This window comes from Labeo rohita, chromosome 12, assembly GCF_022985175.1.
Source record: "Labeo rohita strain BAU-BD-2019 chromosome 12, IGBB_LRoh.1.0, whole genome shotgun sequence".
NCBI lineage: Eukaryota > Metazoa > Chordata > Actinopteri > Cypriniformes > Cyprinidae > Labeo > Labeo rohita.
Window position 1 is genome coordinate 20,189,400 of NC_066880.1, and position 27,652 is coordinate 20,217,051.

The 27,652-nt window shown below is 39.1% G+C and overlaps 1 protein-coding gene across 6 annotated transcripts; it reads left to right on the forward strand.

Moving 5' to 3' along the window:
• Nucleotides 1-1,404: 1,404 nt before the first annotated feature.
• LOC127173934 (kelch domain-containing protein 1) lies at nt 1,405-27,337 on the forward strand. 6 transcript variants are annotated; one of them, XM_051124034.1, is made up of 14 exons: nt 1,405-1,524; nt 1,685-1,833; nt 2,130-2,200; nt 2,492-2,609; nt 3,282-3,394; nt 3,653-3,737; nt 3,841-3,936; nt 4,035-4,109; nt 17,201-17,259; nt 22,530-22,642; nt 22,731-22,803; nt 25,519-25,603; nt 26,005-26,084; nt 26,546-27,335. In XM_051124034.1, the coding sequence occupies exons 2-14, from the start codon at nt 1,717-1,719 to the stop codon at nt 26,685-26,687; spliced, it is 1,227 nt and encodes a 408-aa protein (XP_050979991.1). In that variant the 5' UTR covers nt 1,405-1,524; nt 1,685-1,716; the 3' UTR covers nt 26,688-27,335. The 6 variants fall into 6 exon arrangements, 5 of the variants coding, with proteins under 5 accessions (XP_050979991.1, XP_050979992.1, XP_050979994.1 ...); XR_007828819.1 differs by lacking the exon at nt 1,405-1,524 and having other exon boundaries at nt 1,571-1,833; nt 22,530-22,635; nt 26,546-26,603; XM_051124033.1 differs by lacking the exon at nt 1,405-1,524 and having other exon boundaries at nt 1,574-1,833.
• The last annotated feature ends 315 nt before the right edge of the window (nt 27,338-27,652 follow it).

Genomic DNA, 27,652 nt, shown 5'->3' on the forward strand with positions numbered 1-27,652 from the left:
CAGAGCAGTGGTAAACCAGGACTGGAAGTGAGAACCACTATATAATATCGCCTCCCTCATATGAGGATGATAACACAATCTCCCTAGAGTAGGGGTGCCTAAACTCGGTCTCGGAGGGTGGGTGTCTTGCAGAGTTTAGCTCCAAATTGCCTGAACACACCTGTCTGGAAGTTTCTAGTTCTAGTTTGGGCACCCCTGCCCTAGAGTACCAATAATTGTAACATTTTATATTAAACCAATCCTGAACTTAAGATGAATTAGAAGTCAAACTTTGGCTGATGAGACCTTTCAAAAGAAGCATAGACATCAACTTCTCATTTTAATGTTTATGTGGTTCAGAACACCATGGTGCTTAGGAACACCAGGTCATGGGTTCAATTCAGGAAATGCATTAACTAATAAAATGTATATCCTATAGATCAATTCAGTCCCATCGCGTAACAGTGTTTACCAAATACATAAAAGTTAATGTCATTTTGAACATAATAGCGCCTTACGGGCATAATTACCTGTCTTGTGAAATGGTGACATCTACTGGCTAGATGCAGAAGTGCAGGAAAACAATATTATTTTAATATTGTCTATATACTATTTAAGGTTTTTTTTATTTTAAATAAACATTACTTTTTATGCTTTCAGTTTTCATTTTAATTTTAGTAATTTTGTTACCTGCTTTAGTCTTTTTTTAGTTTTAATTTATTTCAGTTTTATTAATTTCAGTATTTCTGCTCAGTTACTTATTTCAGTTAGTTATATCAGGTAATGCATTTCTATTTTTTTTTTTTAACTGTAGGTTTATCTGATGTTTGTATTTATTTTATTACTATTATAGTGTTAGTTTTAGTGTATTCGTGTAATGTTGATTATACTGTGAAAACCTCACCAATTTCAGCAGCAAATATGCCAACTTTATGCTAAGGCACGTGCGGTATTAGTAATTATAATAGGCTACCTTACACTTCACAACCAGACCCTAGAGCAATGTGTCGACTGTCACAAAAAATACAGCACTTTTTTGGACATCAAGGAGCGTTAAATCATATGTAAGCCTGATTAGAATTTTGATTCATTGTCATGTGTCAGAGGCCCCTTCAAAAATTTTCTTTTCTTTTTGAGTATAAGTATTTCCTGTGCATATTCTTCTTCAAAAGCTGTTAATGAATTGTCGTTTTGAAACAGTCTTTTAGTGGATAAGTCGCTTCCATGTACAATTCCATCTGAATCACATTTTTAGCCTCATGAAGGCTCTGATGGCGTTTTAAAGCCCTCAAACAAATATAACAAATATTGGTTTAAACGCCCCTTGAGTCGTTTTAGTCTAAATGAGACTAGAAGCGACACAGCATCTCCTTCGTGTGTGAACGGAATGAATCAGGCACTTTATTTGTGAATTTAGCAGTACAGGTTCTCTGTAAAGAATAGGATTTTAAGACTTGTTTTGAACATGTGTTTTAAACAACTGCGTGGTTCAAAGGACTATCTACGCCACCTACGACGTAACCTGCGGAAAGAGTTGCTGAACTGGTCAGTGAGTCCACAGAATAACATTTTCCACAGTTTTTAACTACCTCTGTCGGTTTTAGAGTCCAGCCCCCAGCTTCAAACCAGTATATTTGTTCTGTTTCCTGTTTGCATACCCAGTCTTCTTAGTGTAAACAACGGGAGCTGATGTCTGTGCTCTTAGGTGCTGAACCACGGCAGTTGAACGCTTCAGTAATGGGCAGTACAGAAGATCCGGCGGTTGTCACAGGGCAGCCTTCACCGGTTCCACCGCGGAGCGACCACATCTCCTTCCTGGAGGGACACAAGCTGTACGTCTGGGGAGGCTGCCAGGTAAGCTCTATAGAAAAATATTTCATCAAAATAGCTGACGTTTGCTAAGTGTTAAGTAGTTTGTCTGGTTGGAATTAGAGAATTTTGTTTTGCCCTTGTTTGGATTACAGAGCAAATGTGAAAGGGGTAAAAAATGCTGGTTAGCTTAAGTGTGTGGATCGACAAGAACTGTAAACTGAGTGTTTAGTGTAATTTGTTTGGTTGGGATAAGACAACTTTTGCTCGTTTTGCTGTTGTTTTGATTACAGAGGAAATGTGAAAAATATTTTTTGTTTTTGTTTTTGTTTTTGTTTTAGTGTGTGAATGGACAAGAAACCTTTTTGCCCAGTGATGAGATCTGGCTTTATGACATGGAGAATGGAGTTTGGTGAGATGCCATGTTTTTTTTTTTTTATAAGCAACTCTTATTTGGTTTAAAAACAAAGGTCTTATTTGTTTTACCAAGAAATTGCATTTCCTGAATAGCTGACATCCCTATCAATAGGTCTTCCTGCAAACTGCACTTTCGTGGCATATATCAAGTGTTTTGTTTATTCTGGCTGCTATTCTTTATTACACTAAAACAGTGTGTAGTTCCAGAGTTACCTGAGACTACCATTGCCAACCCCAAACAACAACATTTTCCCCTGAGTTTCATTTGCGTGTCTGTGTGCGGCAGGTCTCAAAGGCATATGGGCGGAGAGGTTCCTCCTGTTCTTTCACAGGCTTGTGGTGCATATCTTCAGGGCACGCTTTACATTTTTGGGGGATGTGACATCAATGGCCACACCAACACGGTGAGCTGCTTTAGGAATGATATCATCATAAAGCATCACAACACTCAAAGGCTGATTAACAGGTTTGTCCAGAATGCGTCCAACATAATTGCATATGTTGTCTGTAACCTGATAGGGAATTTGATACTCTGATAATGTTCTCTGAATGTACCCACAGTTCTCTCATATTGAGAAAATACTGTGGAAAACTGTGTACATCTGAGTGAGATTTTGTTTTTCAAATGTAGATATCCACCACAAATAGTTTTTGCTCTGCACACACTATAAGAAGTTGGATATACTGTAGTGTAATTCAAGGTTAATTACTCTGAGCAAATATGACTGAACAAAGCCTCTGTTGAATGGAAACTCCACCTGCCCAAAATTTTTGCTGAATGTTTATCTTGCTTCTCTGCCACAGACATACAGGGAGAACAAATACACAATATCATTACACTTCCCTTCATACAAATTTTATTTTATGAAGCTTTTTTATTCCATCTTTTTGATCCTCAAACATCCTAGCATTTCAGACACATCCACCTAAAATGCAATCTAAATACCCTGCAGAAGATTTAGGAAAACATGAAAAACAGGTCTATGGGCTTCTGTTTTTAAGCTGCTGGTAGCATTTCTGCTGGGAATAAATTCTCAGTGCTTCTTTCTAACACTATGTTGTTGGTGTTATGACAGATGTATTGTGTTGACCTGTTGGGTGTGGAATATATCTGGAGAAAAGTGAGAGACACAGTGGGAGGGACACCCTCTCCCAGGGTCAGACATTCCTGCTGGGTCTACAGAAACAGGTAAGGAAAAACAGGCTCACTGCATTTACAATACAGACATACAATACAGTGCATTATTATCTCCTAAGATTTTATAGTATGACTACAGTCACTAAAGTTAAAGGGCCATGTTTTGAAACTGGTCAGTTGCAACAGCCAGTTGGGTTGCAGGTCTGTTTGTGTACAGTAACGAAAATGCTAATGATGCATGTAATTGCTACATAATAGGAAGCTGCTGCTATGATGTCGCAGTTTTATATCAGCTGGTGTCATTCATAGGCTTATCTACTTTGGTGGATACGGATGCAAAACAGTCAGAGAGGTTAACAACTCCAAGAGCTTTATGGTTGATGAGGCTAGCTGGGTGAGCAGAAAGATCTTGAAAAAAAAATATAAAATGTACAGTTACAGTTGTTAACAGAAGTAGAACTAGCTGACCTGGACTTAATTTAAATGTCTCTTTACAGGCAACAAACAGGTCAGGTTTGCAGTATTGGGGTTGGAATAATGAGGTGCATATGTTTGAACCTGTGTCAGCCACATGGACTGAACCACTAACCCAGGTAAATTATTTATTTATTTATTTATTTATGACATAAAAATTGATAGATGACTGTGTACATTGTTTTGTTTTCCTGCTGTTTGGTTCCACTTCTTTCAGGGGCAGTCTCCAGAGCCCCGGGCCTCACATGCCAGTACTACTTTAGGTCATAAGGGCTATATCTGTGGAGGTCTGGTAAGTTTGGTTCTTTCCAAACTGATATTTTCAGTTTTATTAGGTAGACCCTGGTGCAGAGGTGATATCAGTGTTATTCATATACTATTATAGTATTTATTAATATTTTGTATTAACAATTTTGTAAATTTTGAATTTTCATTTTAGCTTGTTTTATTAATTTTATGTGCTGTTGTCATTTTTATTAGTTTTTAAATATTGCTATTTAGCTTTATTTTTCTTTCAATTTTAGGGTTTGAACGTTTTATTTCTATTAGTTGCCCTTTCTAATTTTGCTTTTCATGTAATATTTATACTTTATTTCAGATTTATTGTAATTAATGATCAGTTACTGTTCAGTAACTGTTCATAAATGTGTGTTTTACATTTAAATAAATAAATAGTACTTTTAAAAATGTGATGCAATCTGGGAAATCCCGTCGGATGTAGCGCAGGGACGTTTTCAGGAAATTCGAAAAATAGGTTGAATGTGAATTTTTTTTTGTTAGTTTTTCATTCAATTATTATTCTATAACATCTTTTTTATCATCTCTGAAAATATCCTGGCTTAATTCACTTGTTTAGTGCAGAAAAAGAGAGATTTATTGAAGCAAGCAGAAAAGACTGTCCTTCTCTTATGTTAAGAATGCGCTACGGAGGCACTTTCTCTTAACACCACAAAAACAGTTAACCTATCAAAATAAACCACTTTTCAAATATAATAAAGGTGTATCAATGCACATTTCCCAGCAGTCCTGTGTAAACTATGGCACGCAAAGTTTTTTTAATTTATTTTTTAATATTGTGAGATGGCAGAGCGCAAGAGAACAGAGCAGTCTGAAGTTGCTGCTCACTTAAACGATCTTGCTCATCTCAATCTGCTCAGTCTCCTCAATCTCTGTGATGTCAGTGCCCCAGACGATGTTATAATAGACTGTTTCACATCCAGACATGAAGGATCGGATGATGAAGTTACTAAAGAGGAGGAGTCTGATAACAGTCTGTTATATGCACAGGGTTTTTTTTTATGCAAGTGGTGAATGTGACAATGTTTACATGTAACAAATACAAAAAATCCTTAAGACATATAACACATATAACAAAAAAAGAAAAGAAAAAGACAAAACAATAATATTAATAATAACAACATTAGCCAACATAACAAGTCCATTCAGATAACTCCTATATATGTGTGTGTGTGTGTGTGTGTGTGTGTATATATATACACACACATACATACATATATAACAAGAAGCCATTGGAGACAACAAATATTATCAGTAATAGTAATGACAATAATAACTATGACAACAACAACAACAACAACAATAATAATAATAATAATAATAATAATAAGATTGGTTTCATTTCGATTTGGAAAGGGTGGAGGACAATAGATCCTGCATTGGGCTAACGTATATACCATGGCTGTTTGGGTGTTTAATGTAATGGTGATGGGCGTTCCGTTTCCGACAGGTGCTGCATGCAGTAGACCAATCACAACAGAGTGGGTCACTGGACCAATCACTGCAGATTAGCATTATGGGCAAGTAATAATAGTAATATTAGTAATAATAGTATTAAATTATGTAATAATAATAATAGTAATAAAAAAATAATAATAATTATTAGGGTTGCCTCTGATCCCTCCATGGCTACAACATACTAAGCGCCTGACACATTTCATCAGGAGTGCCGGGAAAAGATGGCGTGGGGCAATGGGGCCCAAAGCCCCCCAACTATGTTTTCTTATCAGTGTTGACCTCCACCCTTCCCAAAAACTTCTCAAATATTATTATTCAAATGAATACAATTAGTAGTTTAGGTGCAGATGCGTTGTTGTGGTTGGTCTCAGACAAAGAAGGTCAATAGATTATGACTGCTGGAGGGTAATTAGAGATGAACAGAAAGGGTGTAATTCTACTGTATTACTATTAAATGAACTGGATAGACTTTCCATTGTGATATAATCAATTAGTAGGTTCTTCCAGGATGCAATATGTATGGAATTTTTTGATTTCCAGTTCATGAGGATAGTTTTCTTGGTGATAGGGGTAACTGGTTGGTTTAACGCCACTAGGGGTAACTGACTGTTTAAATTGTCTAAGTTGATTATGGATCAACTTAGTATCAGTTAGCAACTTAGTATTATACTGTATCAGTTGTAGGTTGGCATTTTTTTTTTATGAAATAGATATTTTTGCAGATTTGTGTCCAGAAATTGGCATCAGGGGCAATAGATAGGTCTGATTCCCATTTAGCATATGGTAAACTTATTGTGTTGTCTGATTTTATTATTATTTTGTATATTTTGGAGAGTAGCTTTTTTGAAGACGATATATTAATAAGCTCTGAAATCGATGGTGAAAGGTCAAGGTTAAAGGTCCGATTGTTGATTTTTGATTGGATAGATGATTTGAGTTGTAGATATTCCAGAAAACTATTACTCCTGCGCTCGCTGTTCTAAATTTAATCTGCAAGGTACACTATCTGTGCTATCTGAACATACAAGGGGTGCTCAAAAGTTCAGAGACTATGCCCATGATGAACAACGGATAACTGTCCTCTTCAGTGTAACGCTAGTCTGTTTGTGTAATGAAGTAGTATAGCGCTCCTAACAGAGAGCTCTCGTTCCTAAAGGGTCCCCAGCACCATTTTCATATCGCCATGCATTACTTTCATTTTGCTCAAATGGTGACAGCATGAACTAACACTACAAGTTTAGAACACAAAACTACAAGTTACAACCCCAAATGGTGTCTGGTTATGTATTAAGTCCAGCAACAGAGAAGAATAGGAGAGCCTGCACGCTGTACACTCTTAAAAATAAAGGTGCTTCAAAAGGTTCTTCGAGCGATGCCATAGAAGAACCATTTCTGGTTCCACAAAGAACCATTCAGTCAAAGGTTCTTTAAAGAACCATCTTTTTCTTATCTCTTTATAATCTGAAGAACCTTCTTTTGCCACAAAGAACCTTTTGTAAAAAAGAAAGGTTCTTCAGATGTTAAAGGTTCTTTATGGAACCATTTAGACAAAAAAAAGGTTTTTCTATGGCATCGTGAAGCACCTTTATTTTTAACAGTGTAATCTGTGATGTTTCATGAACAGATATACACCGACCAAAATTATAAATGCAACACTTTTGTTTTTGCCCCCATTTTTCTTGAGCTGAACTCAAAGATCTAAGACTTTTTCTATGTACACAAAACGCCTATTTTTCTCAAATATTGTTGACAAATCTGTCCAAATCTGTGTCGGGGGGTCCGAAAACCAGTCAGTATCTGTTGTAACCACCATTCGCCTCATGCAGTGCAACACATCTCCTTCGCATAGAGTTGATCAGGTTGTTGATTGTGGCCTGTGGAATGTTGGTCCACTCCTCTTCAATGGCTGTGCGAAGTCGCTGGATATTGTACACATTGACGTATACGCCGATCCAGAGCATCCTAAACATGCTCAATGGGTGACATGTCTGGTGAATATGCTGGCCATGCAAGAACTGCGATGTTTTCAGCTTCCAGGAATTGTGTACAAATCCTTGCAACATGGGGCCGTGCATTATCATGCTGCAACATGAGGTGATGGTCGTGGATGAATGGCACAACAATGGGCCTCAGGATGACTCGTCACGGTATCTCTGTGCATTCAAAATGCCATTAAAAAAATGCACCTGTGTTCGTTGTCCAGAACATACACCTGCCCATACCATAACCCCACCGTGGGGCAACCGATCCACAACGTTGACATCAGCAAACCGCTCACGCACGCTGTCTGTCACCTGCCCTGTACAGTGAAAACCGGGATTCATCTGTGAAGAGAACACGTCTCCAAAGTGTCAGACACCATCGAATGTGAGCATTTGCCCACTCAAGTCGGTTATGACGACGAACTGCAGTCAGGTTAAGACCCTGATGAGGACGACAAGCATGCAGATAAGCTTCCCTGAGACAGTTTCTGACAGTTTGTGCAGAAATTCTTTGGTTATGCAAAGTGATTGTTGCAGCAGCTGTCCAGGTGGCTGGTCTCAGACGATCTTGGAGGTGAAGATGCATGGATGTGGAGGTCCTGGACCTGGTGTGGTTACACGTGGTCTGCGGTTGTGAGGCCAGTTGGATGTACTGCCAAATTCTCTGAAACACCTTTGGAGACGGCTTATGGTAGAGAAATGACCATTCAGTTCACGGGCAACAGCTCTGGTGGACATTCCTGCAGTCAGCATGCCAATTGAATGCTCCCTCAAAACTTGCAACATCTGTGGCATTGTGCTGTGTGATAAAACTGCACATTTTAGAGTGGCCTTTTATTGCGGCTAGCTTAAGACACACCTGTGCAATAATCATGCTGTCTATTCAGCATTTTGATATGCCACACCTGTGAGGTGGATGGATTATGAAAAATGGGAGCAAAAACAAAAGTATTGCGTTTATAATTTTGGTCAGTCTATATACACTTAATGTTCAAATGTTTGCAAGTGTTGTGTGTTCCTTGGGGTCATTTTGTATCTTTTACATCAAGTACAGTGACTAAAATAAGTCTTTTACCACAGTAAAGTGACTTTTACCTGTGATACTTGACTGTTGTGCTTATATTTTCATTGCCTCACTTTAAACCCGTTTTTCTCAAAAAATTCCATTCCTGAAAATCACAGCTATCAGCCAACTTCAGATAGCCATAACTTTTGTTACTTTCAAGCTATAGACAAAATAAATAGTTTTGGAAAGGGCATGAGCCCAGCTTTCATATGGTATCAAAACCTAAAAAAAAGGTCAAATTTCACCATGTGGTGGGTTTTCCTAAATTGCATCACAAATATGTTTAAAATCATGGACACTCGCTCATAGAAGTAACCTAATAAAAGTTGTTTTAGCTGAGAGGTTCACCTCATGGGGGTAGCTCTAACTGAAGAGCATTGCAACGGAGTTGGGGATCCAAATCAGGCTGTATTTGAAAGAGCGTGATCAAAACAAGCATGGTAATCAGATACCAGCAAACAACTATGTCCAAGGGCAAGACAAAAAGAGTAATCCATAAAACAGGCACTGATCAGGGCAGGCAGCAAACAATCAAAACCAGGCAAACCATCAAAGTCAAAGACCACAGGCAAGGTACAAAACAAGGCAAGGAAAACAGGGAAATCTGCTTGGTAGTGTCTGCAGTAGAAAACCAGAGATAGAGACCTCTGGAAGTGAGCGGGAGGAATGACAGGGACCAGGGCCCGCATTCACAAAACATTTTATCTTACCACTAAGAGTTCTCCTAAATAGCAGTAAAAGTTTTTAGCTAAGAGTTTTCTCTTAAAACCTATTAACAAAGCTGCTGAGACAAAATTTTACTAAGGAGTAGAGAGAAGTCTTAAGCTAAGAGTAAGGGCGGGGTTGACCTCATTACTATGGATGATGTCAGCATGCTCACTAGCCATGCATACAGTGATTGGCTGATAGAGGAGGGATCTCTGTCAGACATTTATTCATAGAAATATTATTGTAAATGTTGCCATATTCAAATAAAGTTTTAAAAAGTTAGTAAAAATGTTGCCACATTCAAATAAAGAATTTAAAATGCAGGGCAAGTGTCACTTATTAAACAAGTGTTCAAATGATTGACAGCCTTTTACCTGTGTGCTTCTTATAATAAACAATTAGCTGATATGCATGTAAACAGACTTTTTAAAAGGGCTTTTTATGCTTTTAATGACACAGAATAGCGGAGAACTGACACGAATCAAACTCTGGTCGCTCTGAGTGCAGTTACGCTATACGTCGGCGCACTAACCACTAGGCTATCAGTGCTGACGTGAAAAGCTTATTTATTAACAGAATAGAATAATCATGGCTGATAACGAGATACGCAAACATAAAACAAAACCAAATTGGACGCAAGAACAGCTGTTACTTCTTGCCCAACGTATTAATGAAAACAAAGATATAATCAAATTAAAAATTTGGAGCTGGGATAACCTCCAAGACTAAAAAAAGTTGTGTGGGAATATGCGTGCATATAAATGCAGAGTGTTTCTAAAAACTTTAAGTTCCGAGGCAGACTGCCAGCAACAGCAATATTAGGAAGGTTTGGATTTGATCTTAGTGATTTAAGCCTGATTTAGGCTAATTTATACTCGACGCGTTCTTCACAAGCCTGTGCTGCCTGCACGTGCACATCACCAAATTCTGGGCCCCTATTCCTAAAACATCTTAGGGATAAAAGTAGCCTCATAGCTTAGCGATTTAGGAAAAAATCTTAAAAATAATGGGCGTGTCAATCCTAAATTTAGGACTCCTAATTTTTGCTCTAAGAGTATTTCACAAAGCGTTTTAGCACTAAAACATGCTCCTAAATCTGTGAAATGTTAGGAGTAGTGGAGAGGACTTCTAAGTCACTAAGATCAAGTCCTAAAACTGTCCTAAAATGGCTGTTGCCGGCTGTCTGCCTCAGAACAGAAACATTTTAGAAACATTTGGTGATAATGAGCTTTTAAGAAGGTGTGGTCTTAATCGCGAAGGTTTTATGACTGTTGCAGAATTGCAACAAATAGAAACAACCCAGCAACGCCACAGATCAAGGTTTTGACAACCCTCGAATGGCAGCTCCTTATGAATGCAATAAATATTTTAATGAGGCTAAGGATTTTAATCTGCAATAGCATAACAAGGTTACATGAAAACATTATCGGCAACTTGAAAATAATGTCCGTTTAGCTGTAGCAGTTGTTTGTCACTTAAATTCTGCAATCTCTGCCTTTGCCTGACTTTGCAAAGAATACCAGTGCTTTTCACAGTCATCTTTGCTTCTGGACAAAAGTGGGAAAGCTGCATTTATTTGCACACATATATTTTCCCACACATCTTTTTTAGTTTTTGAGGTTATCCCAACTCCAAATTTTCCCTTGATTATATCCTTGTTTTCATGAACAAGTTGGGCAAGAAGTAAGAGTTGTTCTTGCGTCCAGTTTGGTTTTCTTTTACATTTACATGCCTTACTATCACCTATGATTATTCTACCCTGTTAATTAAAAGGCTGTTTATATGCATATCCGCTAACTGTATACGAGGAGCGCACATGTAAGAGGCTGAAGATATACATGTTTAATTAGTGACACTTAGCCTGCATTTTAAAATCTTTATTTGAATATGGCAACATTTTTATTTTAAAACCTTTATTTGAATATGATATAATATTGCACGTTACAATATTTCTATGAATAAATGTCTGACAGAGACCCCTCCCCTATCAGCCAATCATTGTGTGCATAGTTAATAAGCATGTCGACATCATTCATAGCAACGAGGTCAACCCCGCCCTTACTTTTAGCTTAAGACTTCTCTCTATTCCTTAGTAAAAGTTTGTCTCAGCAGCTTTGTGAATAGGTTTTAAGAGAAAACTCTTAGCTAAAAACTTTTACTGCTATTTAGGAGAACTTTTAGTGAAAAGATGAAATGTTTTGTGGTTACAGGCTCTGATCATGTGTACATAATGAATTGACATTAAACTTGTTTTTAACATGATAGTTTTATTCTTACATGTACTTTAATAATATGTTATTAGCCTTGAGATAAATGATGGCAGTGAATAAATGCATAGATATGCATCAGTTATTAGTAATATCCAATAGTCTAGTGGTAGAATGTTCGTTAAGTGAGTTAGAGGGTTTGGGTTCTAATCCGCCATTGCACAAATTTTTTCATCCCTTATTAAAATTAAATATGTTCATCAGTGATCCTATATCAGGGACACATTTGTGTGTATTTTGTTTTGATTTTTAACCGTAATGAGTCATAAGCGATGGATTGAAGCGCTCGCGTGTGAACACTGAGCACGAGCCGCATTGAGAAAGTTCCGTCACTAATTAACATCGCAACGAACATTAAGCATGATTTCAGAAAAAAAATACAGATTCCAGCGGATACAGATTCCAGCACCTTATTTAACAGAATGGTGAAAAAAACAGCATATGCTGGTAGGTATGTTTTGATGCTGGAATGCTGGTTAGGTAGGTTTTGATGCTGGTTTAAGATGGTCCTTTACTGGTTTATGCTGGTCCTTTGCTAGTTCATGCTGGTCCTTGACCAGCAACATGACCAGCAAAAACCAGCAAAGGACCAGCTTAAACCAGCTAAGGACCAGCATAAACCAGCAAAGGACCAGCTTAAACCAGCATCAAAACCTACCTAACCAGCATTCCAGCATCAAAACATACCTACCAGCATATGCTGTTTTTTTCACCAGGAATGTTTCATCAGCATTAGGTACGTCTGTGCCGCGAGATGTTCAAAAAAGTGGTGGGGACAATATCGAGCCTTGCAAAAAGTGTCCCACCCATCCCACCCGTGAATTACGCCTATGAAAAGAAGTAATGTGGAACACAAACAAAAGCAATTATGAGAAATATTTTTATTACAGCAGTCTTCAACAGTAAAACCAACACAACAGTGTTAAAATGTACAGTTTCAGAAACTTTCTTGCAAAAGTTTTCCGTCCTTTCCAACGCTGGTCACGATTTCTCTCTAACAGTTATTTGCCATATGACCATTTCTATGGTCACGCATTGATGGATTATAGAGATGTTTGTACAGGCGTACCTGTTCAGCCAAAACAGCTTTAAAATTGTTGGTGATCAATGCGGTGACACGAGAACAGTTCACTCGAGATGCCGTGCACACCGCCACGCGAAATGGTTGATTTCACAAACCCAAGTGAACTTAAGGACGCGTATAAATCAGTCTTTATGTTGCACAGATTTAGGAGCTAGTTTTGTGAAACACTCTTAGAGCAAAAACTTAGGAGTCCTAAATTTAAGACTGGCACGCCCATTATTTTTAAGATTTTCTCCTAAATCTGCAAGTTATGAGCTACTTTTAGCCTTAAGATGTTTTGTGAATACGGGCCCAGATTCATAACAGCTGCCATGTTCCAATCACATAGCTAGCTGAATGCTACTAACTTTATGCCAGTAACCCCCTTTTATTAATAATTTTTTACTAGTGCTATCAAAATTGGCACATTAACGCAGGAAAATAATTTTTCCAGTTTAATATCATTAAATATTAAATGCAGTTAACGCAGTGGCAGCACTAGGGTTGGCCACCCCGTTCACAACTGCTGCTTCTGTCTCTTTTTTCTTGACAAGTAGTGCATTTATTTAGTCACAGAATATCTTTATGAACACAAGAAAGGCACTAATGACTTAATTAACTGACAACACAGGTGAACTGAATAAGGCAATTAAAGTGAAACTAGGTCAAATGAACAAAACAGGCAACCAAAATCAAAACAGGGAGAAGGTGTGACAGTTCGCTCTCCTACCAGAAGGCACAACCTCACGCCGCAGAGATGAAAAAGGTAAGGAGAAGGCGGAGGGATGGCAACAAGGGATAGCATAGGGCTGGCAGAAAGGCAGGCAGACAACTCTGGTGGAGGTTCTGGAGGAGGACGGTGTGCTGCCCACACACACCAGATCGCAACTCCCAACACTGGGAGTGCAGCAGATGGGAATGACCTCTATGGTTGAGACAGGATGGACAGACTGACAGTTTGGGAACAACCTCCATGGTCGGTACAGGACAGACAGACAGTTCATTGCAGACCTCCATGGTCATGACAGGACAGGCAGATAACGGAAGACTGGGTACTGAATAAAATCTGAATAATCTGAATAAAAGTGTGTCAGATCCTCGGACTCCAGCAGCAGCATAGCCTCAGCAGTGGTGCAATGGGCAGGGCTTCCACCCTGTACTCTCGAGCTCCACTGTGATATCCTCCATGGCGGGCTTCGTTGCCCGCTCACACACCTGATCAGCTCACCAGCACCCACTTCACATAGGCAGAAAAACTACCCTGAGGACCATTCCCAGACATCTTGGCCTGTGTTGAGGTTGACTTTGTAGAAAGTACACAGGCAGTCATCTGGGTAATGCGTTTGGTAGGCAAGATCGAGAAAGTCCCTTGTGTAGTCCTTGAGGGTGCGTTCCCCCTGCTCCGTGCAGGGGAGAAGGATGGCAGGTATATCCATAATGAAAGAGGACACACACAAAAAAAACAAAACAAAAAACACACAACACTACAAAACAAAAACAAAAACAAACGAGCAGGGAATTCTGCTATATAAACTTACTGTTCGGGTCGGTTATTCTGTCACGGGTTATGTAGAATATTTATACAAATGCAAGAAAGGTACTAGTGACATAAGTAACTGAACACAGGTGAACTGAATAAGGCAATCAAAGTGAAACCATGTCAAATGAACAAGACAGGCAACCAGAGTCAAAACAGGGAGAAGGTGTGGCAGTTACCTTGTCAGGCTTTGTTTTTAAATTAGGGAAATTAGCTTGGCTATACTACTCAGGCAACTTAATATAAAATTGTAAAAGCAACATGACAAACAATCGTGGGAAAATTGTGAATGGTAATTTTTTTTGCCATATTGCCCACCTCTACAGCCAAATAACCTAATAAATGTAACGAGGACGCTGAGGCGGAAGTTGAAACCATATGCAGAAGTTTATTAACAGAAGCAGCGTACAAATAAACAGGCAGAGGGTCAATAACCGGAAGGCAGTCCAATAGCATACAACACACAATCGTAATCCAAGCAGCAGTGAGTTTAAGCAGGCAGTGGGTCAGATAACGAGAGAACAGTCCAGTATATCAAACGTAACAATGGGGGTAATCCAGAGAGCGATGGTCAGAGCGAGAAATAGGTCAAACCTTGTAAGCAGTCCACACAGGCAAACAATCCAAACAAGGGTGATCCGTAAACTCAGTAATCCAGAGACAAAGCAAAACAGCAACAGGTAATCCAACAGAGTAATATACAACGCTCGGTAAGGCAGGTTAACTGGCAATACTTCGCCAAATGTGTGAGCACATGGTGAGTCCTTAAATACTGCCAAACAGGAAGTAGCAGTAGAAGCAGCAGAGGGAGCGTGCAGGCAGTCCTGGGGTGAGGGCTCCCTCTGCTGGCTTGGCGTTACAATAAACCAGCTGTTGTCTATTAATCAAACAACAACAACAAAAAACAGAAATTCAATAACTTTTTTTTTTTAGTTATTTATATTTAATTTTGTATTTAGTGTAGGGCTGCACGATTTCGGAAAATTTTCATATTGCGATTATTGAAGTCAATATTGCGTTATGCGATTACAATTATAATAAATGGTATTGTGAGTCAACTTGATGGGTTTTTAAAGAAAATGCATACACAGATTAGTGATAATGCGGAAATGTGTATTTGTAACACTAGAAATGGTTTCAAAATAAATTATTTTTACCAAATGAAATAGCATTTGCATTAATGTAAACTTATTTTCTCAAAAGTATAGCTAAATTAAATAAAATAAAAACATACACATTTTCACAAAAATAAGATATTTTAAAGATTTTGCCCAACTCTTTGTGTAAACTCTTTTGAAAAGGAAACTGGATATGTTTTTGGTCGATCGGATCAAAAGTGGACAATGGAGACACAGTCGTTTACACCTGGCGTTTTAATCCATCTCTTCTGTCCACTTTTACCACTTCTGACCACATTCCTGCATTTACATGCATTACAAACTCAACTGACTGGCGTCTCTCCTGTATGATTTTATGTGATTCTTTTCAGACATTAGAACTATACATGAATTATGAGCTTCTAGAACGTTTGACCTCCTAACTGAAGATCTCTTTTACAAATATAAATAAAAACAGTATAAATAAAAATAGTCTAAACAAAAAATAGCTGTATTAAGTGCAAACAATAGTGCAGCCATAATCAAAGTAGGCTAGGCTACTCTCTCAATGTTCAAAGTGCAAATAGAGACCATTTTTTTTTAAGCCTGATACAGAGCTATAGACAACTACACAACCTATTATAGGATACATACAAATAACAACATATATATGTTATGTAGACTAATTTGCGCGCATTGTGGAAACGCGTATTAAAATTGCTTTTGAAGGCGCGTGCGCGTTTTACTTTCGGTTTCGTTTTAAGGATCGTGCGAATTCTCAGCGGCGCTGAGCGTGCTTTCTACAATACGAGACATTAATTTAACAAACAAATTTGAAAGTGAGGGGGACACAAACGGGATTTTGAAAAGTGGATGTGGTCAAAAGTGGATAAGCTGAAAACGTTTTACACCCCTATTTACACCTGTACTTAGCATTGTCCACTTGTAATCAGATCGACGATCAGAAAACGCATGTTAATACCAGGTGAAACAGGGCCTCTAATTCTTGCACAGTACCTCTCTCTGGTCAATGTCAGTAATCTCAAATCCAAAATATCGCCATTTTTTTTTTTTTTTTTTTTTTGGCTACCAGATCATTGTCGATCTCCTCGGCATCCGTCCACGCTGCGCACACAAGTGAACACGCACGCACACTCGCACGCCACACGTGCACTGCCTATACTGAGAGACTGCCAGATTTTTTGTTTTAATCTTTTTTATTTGTTTGTTTGTTTGTGTTGTTAGCTGTACGGAAAATCAGCAAACTGTCTCAGAAAGTAGGTGTTCTCAAGTCCACACTTATTTAATATAATCGCAACACTTTGCCGTCATATAATAGCACAGGCTGACATCGCGATTGCGATTGCGATACGATTAATCGTGCAGTACTAATTTAGTGTTTGATAACTTTATTCAATTTCTGTATATTTCCTACTTGCTGAAGGGCACAGGTAAATTAGATTTTTTTAAAAGTATAATAAAGTTAAAATTGATAGCTCTTATATCGTAATGTTGAATGGCTATAGTCAACGGTTAAAAATTACAAAAAAAAAATAAATAAATAAAAAAAAATGTGCACATAAAGAACACATAGCTGCCACAAAGGGTGTGCTCACAAGCACCCTTCTGAAATCTTAAATGACAAAAAGACACACTATGGTCTTTGTAAGTCCCCAAGACTGCAAGTGCACATGAAGTGTGCCATTTGGGACAGGGCCTTTTTCATCCAACATCTAAGCCCTGCCACCTCTAGTATGTAACTAAACCTGTGTTGAGTTGCAGACCTCATGCACTCAATAGTACCTGAATTGGGACACACGTATGCCTTTTAGCTCTGGTTGTTATAACTGGAATGTAATACTATATCAACTTATTTTTCCTTGTGGAAAATTCTGTCTCTTATTTCAGGAAATGCAGATGATAGACATCCATTGTTTAGATCTGGTAACATGGACGTGGACACAAATGTAAGTAATGTTTTTCTTTGAGTGATGTTATTACATTGTTCATTAAAAAAAGAATGATGTAATGTTAAAAAAAAAAAAACCCTTCCCCTTGTCCCTTGAAACAGAGTGTCATAGGAGTAAAAATATTCGCCTAAGAAGTGGGACACTACTACTATACCGTTACACGTCATCATACATCATACGTCAGCTAGCTCCTATAATACACACACCATGGACTGTCTGAATACTGGTGTGCATTAGAGCCATTTATTCCATGGTCTGAATACTGTATTCTGATTGGCTGACAGGTATGCTGTAAAACGTCTCAGGTTATGTATGTGACCTTGGTTCCCTGAGAAGGGAACGAGACACTGCGTCCTCTAGAGGTCACTAGGGGAACGTCGTCTGCGTGACCTGTGTCTGAAGCTTACATATAAAAACTACAACCGTACTGACCGGCGACAGACTATTACGTCACTGCCGGCACGACTCGTCGCCGTTGGTGTGTCATACCAGTGCGACCGCATAGTATGAAAGGGTGCCGGTTGAACACAACATCTGCTTCTTCGTCTGAAGCTCATGTCCGAAGCATGGCCACGAGTCTAGAGGACGCAGTGTCTCGTTCCTTTCTCTGTCTCGTTCCCTTCTCAGGGAACCAAGGTTACATACGTAACCTGAGACGTTCCCTTTCAAGGAATTCGAACTGCGTCCTCTAGAGGTCGCTAGGGGAACAGTTATACCCACGCTGCCATGCTGAGGGGAGTGCAAGCCAGACATCAAAGGCGAGCACTAAGTACTAGCTCCACCCAAGTAGAGGGAGCTGCCCCAAGACGTCCAGGCGGCTGTCAGTGACTTAATCCCTTCGGCAAAAGGCCTGAGCTGCATACCCATGAACATACCTGTAAGGGCAGGGCTAAAGATGCCTGACCATAGGGCAGACCTCAGACTTGGAATCAGAAAAGAGATTCCTTTAAGGGATATAGCCTATAGTCTAGGACAGTAGCCTAGACCTCGGCTTGTGAACAGGGGGTTTACCTACTGCTCTGCGTGACCTAGCTTGAAGAGCTGGTCGGGCAGGTCATCGGCACCCCATTCAGAGGTATCGATGAGATACATCGAGTCGAGTGTGGCCCAAGGTTCCGGGGCCAAACATCTCAAGAAAGGGTACGAAGCTAAACGCGTAATCCCCGCTATACAGGATTTTTAGAAAGAACACAGGAAGCTAGTGTGCGTTCTTACCACAATGTGGATTTTAGAATGTGCCAGGCTAGCCTCGACACTGAAATACCGTTCACAAAAAGAGGTTACAAAAAGTTAGTGAACAACACAACTAATAATACAAGATGAGAATGGATCGAACTCACCAAACTATGGATCTGGTTCATATTCGCTGGTTGTCCGGACCATCAGTAGGTTGTTCTACAAACACAGAACTAACCAATACATCATAGGTCCAGTTAGGAATACAGATTTTAACAGGGGTAAACCAGGGGAATTAGGAAAAGGAAGATAAGGGTAGATGTTAACACCTACAGAGGGGGGTGAGTAGATGTTTCTAGGTTTTACTCTGACCGGGACGAGAGCGTTGAGAACGTCTCGTCTGGATAACCTCCCTCAGGTCTTGCCTTTGATCCTTCGACTCGCGCCGCCTCCTAGACCTACCCGCAGGTGGGGGAGGGGCGCGAGCTGCGGTACTAGCCTTTCTTAGCTTGCCTCTGGCCCTTAGACTGAGACGGGCCAGGACCCCTCTGTTGTTCGGGCTGAGACCTGGGCCTTTGTGGAATGAAGGACTTGAAAGCAGCCGAGCGTGCCCTCGCCTCCTTTAAACTTTTCAACAACCGTCTCAAAGGAAGTGCCGAAAAGCTCAGAAGGCGAGACCGGCGCATCGAGAAGAAAACCCCTCTGTTTCGACCCGATGTCGGCCAGATTCACCCACAAATGTCTCTCCGTAACCACCATAGCTGCCATAGACCTACCAATGCATGAGGAAAATGGATTTTTCCAAGACCTCTCAATCTCCAAATGGAGATCAGGAAGAAATGGAAGGCTCACCTGAGCTGGAGGGCTATGATCAGAAAGATAGCGCTCGTCTAAACGTCCACGAGGTGCCATCTTCCTGGACCACTTTCACGGCAGGACAACTCTTGCCGTGGTGCGTTTCATAACCTCAAGCAGCTCCTCATACACAGGGCAGGAGGAATGGGGGGACTCAGTCTCAACATCCTCGTCCACATCAAACATCCTCGTCCACATCAAACATCTCCTGTTCTGGCACTAGCCACTGGATCGGACGACACCAAAGAAATAGCGTCATCCCCCAGCAGCTCACTCTCGTCCGTGACCGATGAGTGAGCCAGGGAAAGCCCCTCGTCAGCGAGGTCCAGCTGCGATCCCCATGAATGCATTTTCCTCCGTGCCTCAGCAGCGGCGGGTCCTGAGCCCCGGGGAGCAGATGGCTGTCCCTCTTCCTTCAAGAAGAGAGACAAACGAGAGCGGAGCGTTTTCATAGAAAACTGCTCGCAATGCATGCAGATCGCTCCCTCGAGAACGTTGCGTCACCCAAACAAAAGACCCACAAATCGTGTGTGTCATCGAGTGTCAGAAAATGCAGATCGGCACATCTTTTGAACGTCTTGCTAGTGCTCGCCATAGTAGTTTAGAAAAGAACAGCGTTCTTACCAAATGCAGGCTTCAAACAAAACAGTCACTGAAGACGAAGAAGAGGATGTTGTGTTCGACCGGCACCCTTTCATACTATGCGGTCGCACTGGTATGACACACCAACGGCGATGAGTCACGCCGGCAGTGATGTCGTAGGCTGACGCCGGTCAGTACGGTTGAGACACGGGTCACGCAGACAACGTTCCCCTAGCGACCTCTAGAGGACGCAGTTCAAGTTCCTCGAAAAGGGAACTGTTATGCACAGGTCACTTTTAATCCAAGTCACTTTAATCACCGTTCTATATTAATGCGCTGCTTTAATTCATGCACACTAACCAACACACATCACTCGCACACAAGCACACACAAAGGACATAGTACAGTGAGAGAGAGGTCGGAGATTAATTTAAATAAATGCTACAAATAATTTAAATAAATGTGATTTTACCACACTATTTCATCTCTGTGTCTGATTTGAAGCAGGCAGAGCTAACGTGCTGTAACTGACAAAAAATAACTTTAATTTTTATGTTTTTCATTAATTTTTATGTCATTTTTACCCATTTGGGTTTTGAGTTTTAAATGCATTTTGTGGATGCACTCTGCTTCATTTCAGGTGGTTCTTCTCTCAAATTGGCCATATTTGAGAAAAAAGTTGAGCGATTTATAATTATGCTTAATGTCTATGGTGGTTATGATCAATGTCTTTGAGCTCTGATCAGACATACAGAGTTCTGGCATTAAACTCTAGATGGTGCAGTCCAATAGGTCTAACTCAATCTGACATAATGACATCATTATCAGATGGCACAGCCATCTGATACTGGTTTTCTCTTGTATCGGTAGCCAGTGAGCTCACTCCTCAACATTCAACATTCCCTCCACCTTCCCCAGCTCCACCTGTATAGATCTGCTATGAGGTGATTTATGTATGCTATATGGGGTTTATTTTATGTATGTTATACGTGCAGCAGCAGTATTTATTACATGCTCACAGCAGCATGGTGTGGATGTATTGGCAGTAGCAATTCTCAGTGCATTGTTGTCATGTACATTACCACGCCAGTCGCTTTGAGAGTTGTCATGACAGAAATGAAAATATGTTGTGGGACTATTGTGCAGTCATGTAAAGTTAGCAAACTATAGTGATTTTTTTGCAAACATTTCTTTGAATAACATGACCTTAAATATGAGCACACAACTGAATGCAACATAAAACAAATGATTACTTTTCATTCAAATCTTTATTAATGCCAAAAATGCTTACATTTATTAGTCTTTTTGTTCACTTGGGCAGCTATGTTACCTCTATAGCCGGTGTATGCTGAGATCATTCTCACAGCCCTTCCCCTTCTACGCCTCCAACCAAAAGATAATTTTGCATCCAGTGACCCCTTTAAAAAGACTATTTGCCTTTAAACATTTGCCTACTTCCTGGAAGTAGCTAATTACACCAGCTACCCGGACGTAGGGTTGTAACTGTATGAAAATTTCTAATCACGATTATAGTGACCAAAATAATCACGGTTATCTGTATTATCATGGTATTGTTAAAATGTGCTGGAAATGTTCAAAAGGTACTGAGACATAAATTGCTTCACCAAGTTATTTATTTAAAATCAACAAATAAAATGACTATTTGTTTGCATAAACACTAAAATAATAACTACCAGTGATGTCCGGATTTTAAATGACAACATTACTGACAACAGTTTATCTCTTCCGGCATATTTATGCCGACAGGGTGGACATGTTCAAAGGCAAAGCAAGTAAGCAAACTCATACGAATAAAATTTGTCAATTGAAAAGTCACCAACTTAACTAACCTCAACCACTGAAGACACAAAAAAATCTGTTGTCCTGATTTCACTAAAGGGGATGGCTTTTTCTTAAAGGGGCGGATTCCCTAATACGGCAGGGTGGACAACCATTCAAGGGACATGAACAAATTCTTCTTTTTTATTAAATAAAAGTATTGTTTTTATTACCAAGTGATTGATACACACAAATCGAGTATTCTCTTATTAAAATATTAATAGGAGAACAAAATTTAAAAATTTTATGATTTGACTATTTTCTACTCTCATTCAAATTTGATAAGCAGTGCACAAGACATAGCAAAATAACACAAAACTAAAAAAAAAAAAAAAATCTAGAAAATGTATCTAATGAGCCAAGTACTGCTTTTGTTATGAGTGTAAAAACTTTATCTAATATAACACATTCTTTCATAGTCATTTTTATGTTATCATGGGAAATGAGTTATGTACAGGACACCAAAAGGCACCCTACAGTGATTTTGACCCAAGTTTTTTTTTTTCACATGTGGAATATGCTATTTATGCAAAGGCCATTTAGTGCTGTCATAACCACAGTTTGAATATCAGCACAGATGTTACTAGACTGTATGACCCTAAACATCCAAAAAGTACAAAAGCGTAAGTGTCTGTTGACACAGAAGTGACAACCACAACTACAAGTGTGGCTAAAAGAGTACACACTAAAGTGAAGCTTATTTCTGTTGCTGTTGCTCCATATCATGTCATGAGACTGTTTAGCTTAATTATTATTCAGTCCAAACTGCTATTGTTTCATAAAAGTCATGTAAATGTTACTCTTTTTGAACCCAGTGAACATCAGGCCGCTTCTCTCCCACGGGGTCGCACTCTTCACACACTGACTGCCATCTCAGATGACACACTCTTCCTGTTTGGAGGTCTTAGTACTTCTGGGGAGGTTCTCAGTATGTTTATATCAAGCTTTTAGAAACAGTCATGTCTATAAACAACCATCACATTGTTTTGCAAACATTCCATATTTCTTCTGTTTAGGTGATGTGTGGGAATTTGACACTAAAACAAGAGAATGGAGAGAGAAAGACCATGCACATAAAGACAAGCCCAGGTATAATTGCTTTAGTAGTGTGTGACGTGTTGTATAAGCATTTTGAGGATAAAAAAAAATTAATAACCAAAACCATTCAGTTTTTTTAGTTTCCTAGTTCCCCGTTGTTAGTTTGATTGATGTTAGTTTGATGTTTCCAACTGTTTAGTTAGTTCCCTGTCGATACTTCACTTGTACTGCGTGTGCTAAGACGCTATGGGGAAAGCTCCTTTTTCTCCGATGACTGAAGCCTTTCTCAATCACGCAGTGTAACTGCACGGCCATTGGTTCGTGCAGTGAATTAAGAACAAACCAATGGCTCGGCAGTGGAGCAGCATGAGCCTATGGTGACGAAGCCCACCAGAGCCTGCCAGAATGGGCGGGGCCATCTGGCTATATACGCGGGCATTTCGCCATAGGATCCTCAGATTTCTTCTCTTTCAGCTATGAGGATCATTTCTTTGCTGACTCTGTGATCAAGAAGCCAAAGAAGATAGAAGCTCAGCCTGCAGCTCGCCGTTGTAGAAGAGCCTGGCAGTGGAAGAAGAAGAAATCCTTCCCCTGCAGCTATCCAGTGTGCTAAAAGAGCGACATTGTTGAAAATTTCGAGCTGCGAGTGTGGCTCGTGCAGGGAATCCTGCATGATGCAAGGCCCATCATCAATCTCAGACACCTGAATCGCACCCTCATGAGACGCCCATTCAGGATGATTACATTAAAGCAGATCCTCTCACAAGTCCGCCCAGGGAACTGGTTTTGTTCACTGGATCTGAAAGATGGTTACCTTTACATCTAGATTGCCCCCACAGACGATTCTTGAGATTTGCCTTTGAGGGAGTGGCATATCAGTACACAGTCCTTCTCTTTGGACTGTACCTAGCTTCTCGCACTTTTATGAACTGCATGGATCTTTCCCCTCTGAGAAAGATGGGAGTCCGCTACTATCTCACAGATCCTTCCTCTTCAGCGACTTGGATTGCCTGGGTTTCAGGGTCAGTTTTGTCAAGAACACGCTGTCGGGAAAAGTTCTCGATTCAACCCAAATGAGGGCAGTAGTCACGCCAGAACATGCAATGGCCATTTTAGCAGCTTGCAGCCTCATTCAAAGTCGGAGCCTCTCACCCTCTCAAGGCATTTCAGAAAATGCTGGGCCTCATGGCCTTCAGTGGGTGGAATGGTGCATGCCCCTGGAAACGCCCTGATCCCACAGGTTATCAGGTGAATCAGGGATCAGAGACACAAGGTTCTGTTAGTGGCCCCACTCTGGAGGAACCAGCACTTGTTTGCAGAGTTTTCTCGGCTGCTCTCAGCAGCCCCATGGCCCATTTATGTGGGACAAGACCTCCTTTCTCAGGTGAACGGAACAATATGGCACCCCCAGCCTGAGCTGTGGGATTTGCACCTGTGGCCTCTCGATGAGAGCCTGCAAACCTCCCAGAGAGTGTCTTGCATACAGTCACGGCACACACCCAGTTTCCTGTGGCATATCTTTGCAGGTACGGGTCCTCTCTGCTTAAGATGGGCTCACTCTTGACAAATCCAGTACTTGAAAGTTGCCTGCTTCCTGTATGCTCTTGGCCCTCAGTCGAGTTCCGAGGCTGTACATATTCCTTGAGACGATTACTTAGGCTGGGCCGACCTCTGTGAGTGTGGCCCTATTGTTTCCTGTGGGTTTCCCTGCAAAATACTCAGCCCCTCTGAGCCCCTCTGGTGCTTAGAGCGAGATAAATTATTAGTTGTTCCTCTAGCATAGCACGGCGGGATTGTACTGGTTCCCCATAGCATCTTAGTACGGGTGAAGTATCAATAGGGCACATACTCGGTTACTAATGTAACCTCAGTTCCCTGAGATATGGGAACGAGTACTGTGTTCCTGGCTGTGCTATGTAGCTATTCAACCAGTTCAGCATAACGTTTGAACCCTTTGTTAAAAAAAAATAATTAAAAAAATGAAACGCCCAAGTACGCCCAATTACTTTCCTCATGCTAATTACATTCAGTAGCTTACATTAAGACTCTGCCAATTACAGTAGTGGCCATTTTGAAAAATACAGTATTGCTGCTATTTTTCCACTAATCCTCCTTCACAATTTGTCCAATTCTTACAAAAATTGGCTCAGATGAATGAGCAAAATGATTGAACAGAATTTTTCTATCCATCTTGGTACATCTTGATACATTTAGCTCAGGAAAGTCAGTTTTTGCCACAGAGCAAATAAATAAAGAATCAAATTACGACTCTTTATCACAACTCTCAAGTTTATATGTTGCAGTTTATTTATTTATTTTTTTATTTCTTTCAGAATTATCAGTTCAGATCTCTTTTTTTTAAAGATCTGTTTCTTTTACTTTATAAAATGAAAGTTCTTTTATTTAAACATGCACAAAGTAAATTATTTTGGTTATTCTCTCACATTTGGCATTTTTAGGTGGGTAGGCTGATGTATTTATGCATGTATTAGTTACAGTAAAATTTACTTTTAAAATCTACTGTCAAATCTACTGGCTGATGACTTGGGTGCATCAGGCAGGCAATAATATGAAATAAATAAAAATAATGAAACAAATCAAAACAAAACAACATAAAAAAAAACAACAGTAAGTAGCAACACAATTAGAAAGCAGACACTATATTTTATTCAACTTATCTGGATCAAAATGATGGTAGAAGACATGGAATGATGGTGAGATAGGTAGGGCTTGAATTATTGAGTTGTACCTATTTCCCCCCAATAGGTTATGGCATTCTGCTGATAAGGGGAGAGACGGTGATGTAGTAATTTTTGGAGGAAGCCAGACCTACCTCTTTGTAATGGATTCGGTATGTACAGCTTAATGTACAACAAAAGGCTTGTATCTACAGATTCATTTACATATTTATTGCTGGAATATTCAGAAACTCTGATTCTGCTTTAAAAGATTTATGGGCTTTGTTTGTTTGAACTATAATCCTTTGGCTCTGAGCAGTGTCGGTCAATGTTCATTGCAAAAAGAAATGCATGTAGAGTAAGCAGGGCTAAGAGCATTGAACATACCAGATGTGAGTTTTGTGAGCATTAACTCAACAATTGTGTGACAGATTAGCTCAGAGCTCTCTGCAGACTTTAGTTAGCTGGTCTCCATCCAAGATCGTGGATTGGTTTAATCATTGTTTTATGAGTCACAGTCAAAGCAGATGCACTTGATCGGGTAATCGATTTATAAATATTTATCCCTATGTAGGTTGCAGTTCTCAGGTCTCCCTCTCAGAATCACTGTGCAGATGTGCTGATGTTTCAGACTCAACCGTACTCCCTGTCAAGGTAAAAGCCATCCTGTTTACACACTGCAACAAACAGGTCCTCAAATAATTATGTTTACTCTATGTCTATAAAAATGTTATTGGATTTTTGAAAAAATTTTGAAAATAGACCTTAATCAGGTCAGACACCGGGAGTGATTGATAGACTTACAGTATTTACAATGGAATGCACTGTATAAATGTACTAGATCCTTTCATTTTCAACTTGCAAAACTGTTTTATTAAGTTTTGTCTACTGAAATTTTTTTTCTTTTCTTTTCTTTTCTTTTCTTTTCTTTTCTTTTCTTTTCTTTTCTTTTTTCTTTTCTTTTCCAGAAAGTAATTTTATCGGCTGAACAATTAATGTGTTGTTTAACAACAGTACAGCCTGTTGAACACATTTATTGATTTTCATTCCTGTCAAAAATTAAAAATGCCACTACCTTGACTATTCTCACCACATAATTGATCTTTTCTTTGTAGATTATGCGAAGATTGCATTGGAAAACACATCTTTTCTGTCCAAGAGCAGGCGTCATGTTTACCGGCCAAGCTTCAGAAGACAGTTGGCAAGAGGATATCCTATTTCAGGGCAAACGCTCAAAATATAGATGCAGGTTCATAAAGATGGAACTTTGTTATTTTAAGAATATTTCTGTCTAAGAATTCCACACATCAAAAACAATTGAATACAATTAGTAATTTTAAAATTAAACATGAGGATGATGATTATTATTATTAGTATTATTATTATTATAAATTGAGTGATTATGTTTGAAAAAACCTTTTACATGATGTTAAATTCCTTTTTGACAGAATGTGTAATTTAAGGAGATTATGTGAAACTATGAAGTGGTTTTAAGCATATATACAGGGTAGAAGCAACTCACTCAAGAAATTTTTGCCTTATTTTTCGTATGAAATTTAGTAATAGCCCAGTGTTAAATTGCAGCCCTTTTGACCCACTGCGTAACAAGTAGATTTTAATGGTGAAAGCATGTTTGTTGACTGAAAGCATTAATATGTTACAATAAAGCAAATAAATAAGATTAGTCATTTTGATATAATACAATTAAAAACATAATATATATATAATTTTAAATAATACTCTTACACTTTCACAACTTTAATCACTTTATTATTTAATATAATGGACTGGAATGCTTTTGCTACAAAATAACAACGGAATGATATTCTATATCTATATCTATAAATATATATATATATATATATATATATATACCTACTGTACTTGCAAATAAAAATCTTTTTTTTTTTTTTTTTAATAAAACCTTATATTCATTTTGGTATTCCATCAAAGTGCATAATACAGTATTTTACAGAGGGAATCTGTAATTATTTAAGACATTGCTTGCATGAAAGTTGTTCATTCCTATGTTTATTTACATAATGTGATAAATTGCTGTGAAGCGTTACACAACACCATTAAAATAAACCGCAAAACAAAAAATCTGTGGGAAAATATGGAAATAAAATAATGAATAAAGTTTTAGAAACAAAATGCAAAAAAAAAAAAAAAAAAAAAAAAAAAAAAAAAATGCATTAACAGTCTTTGTTTTTAAAGCATAA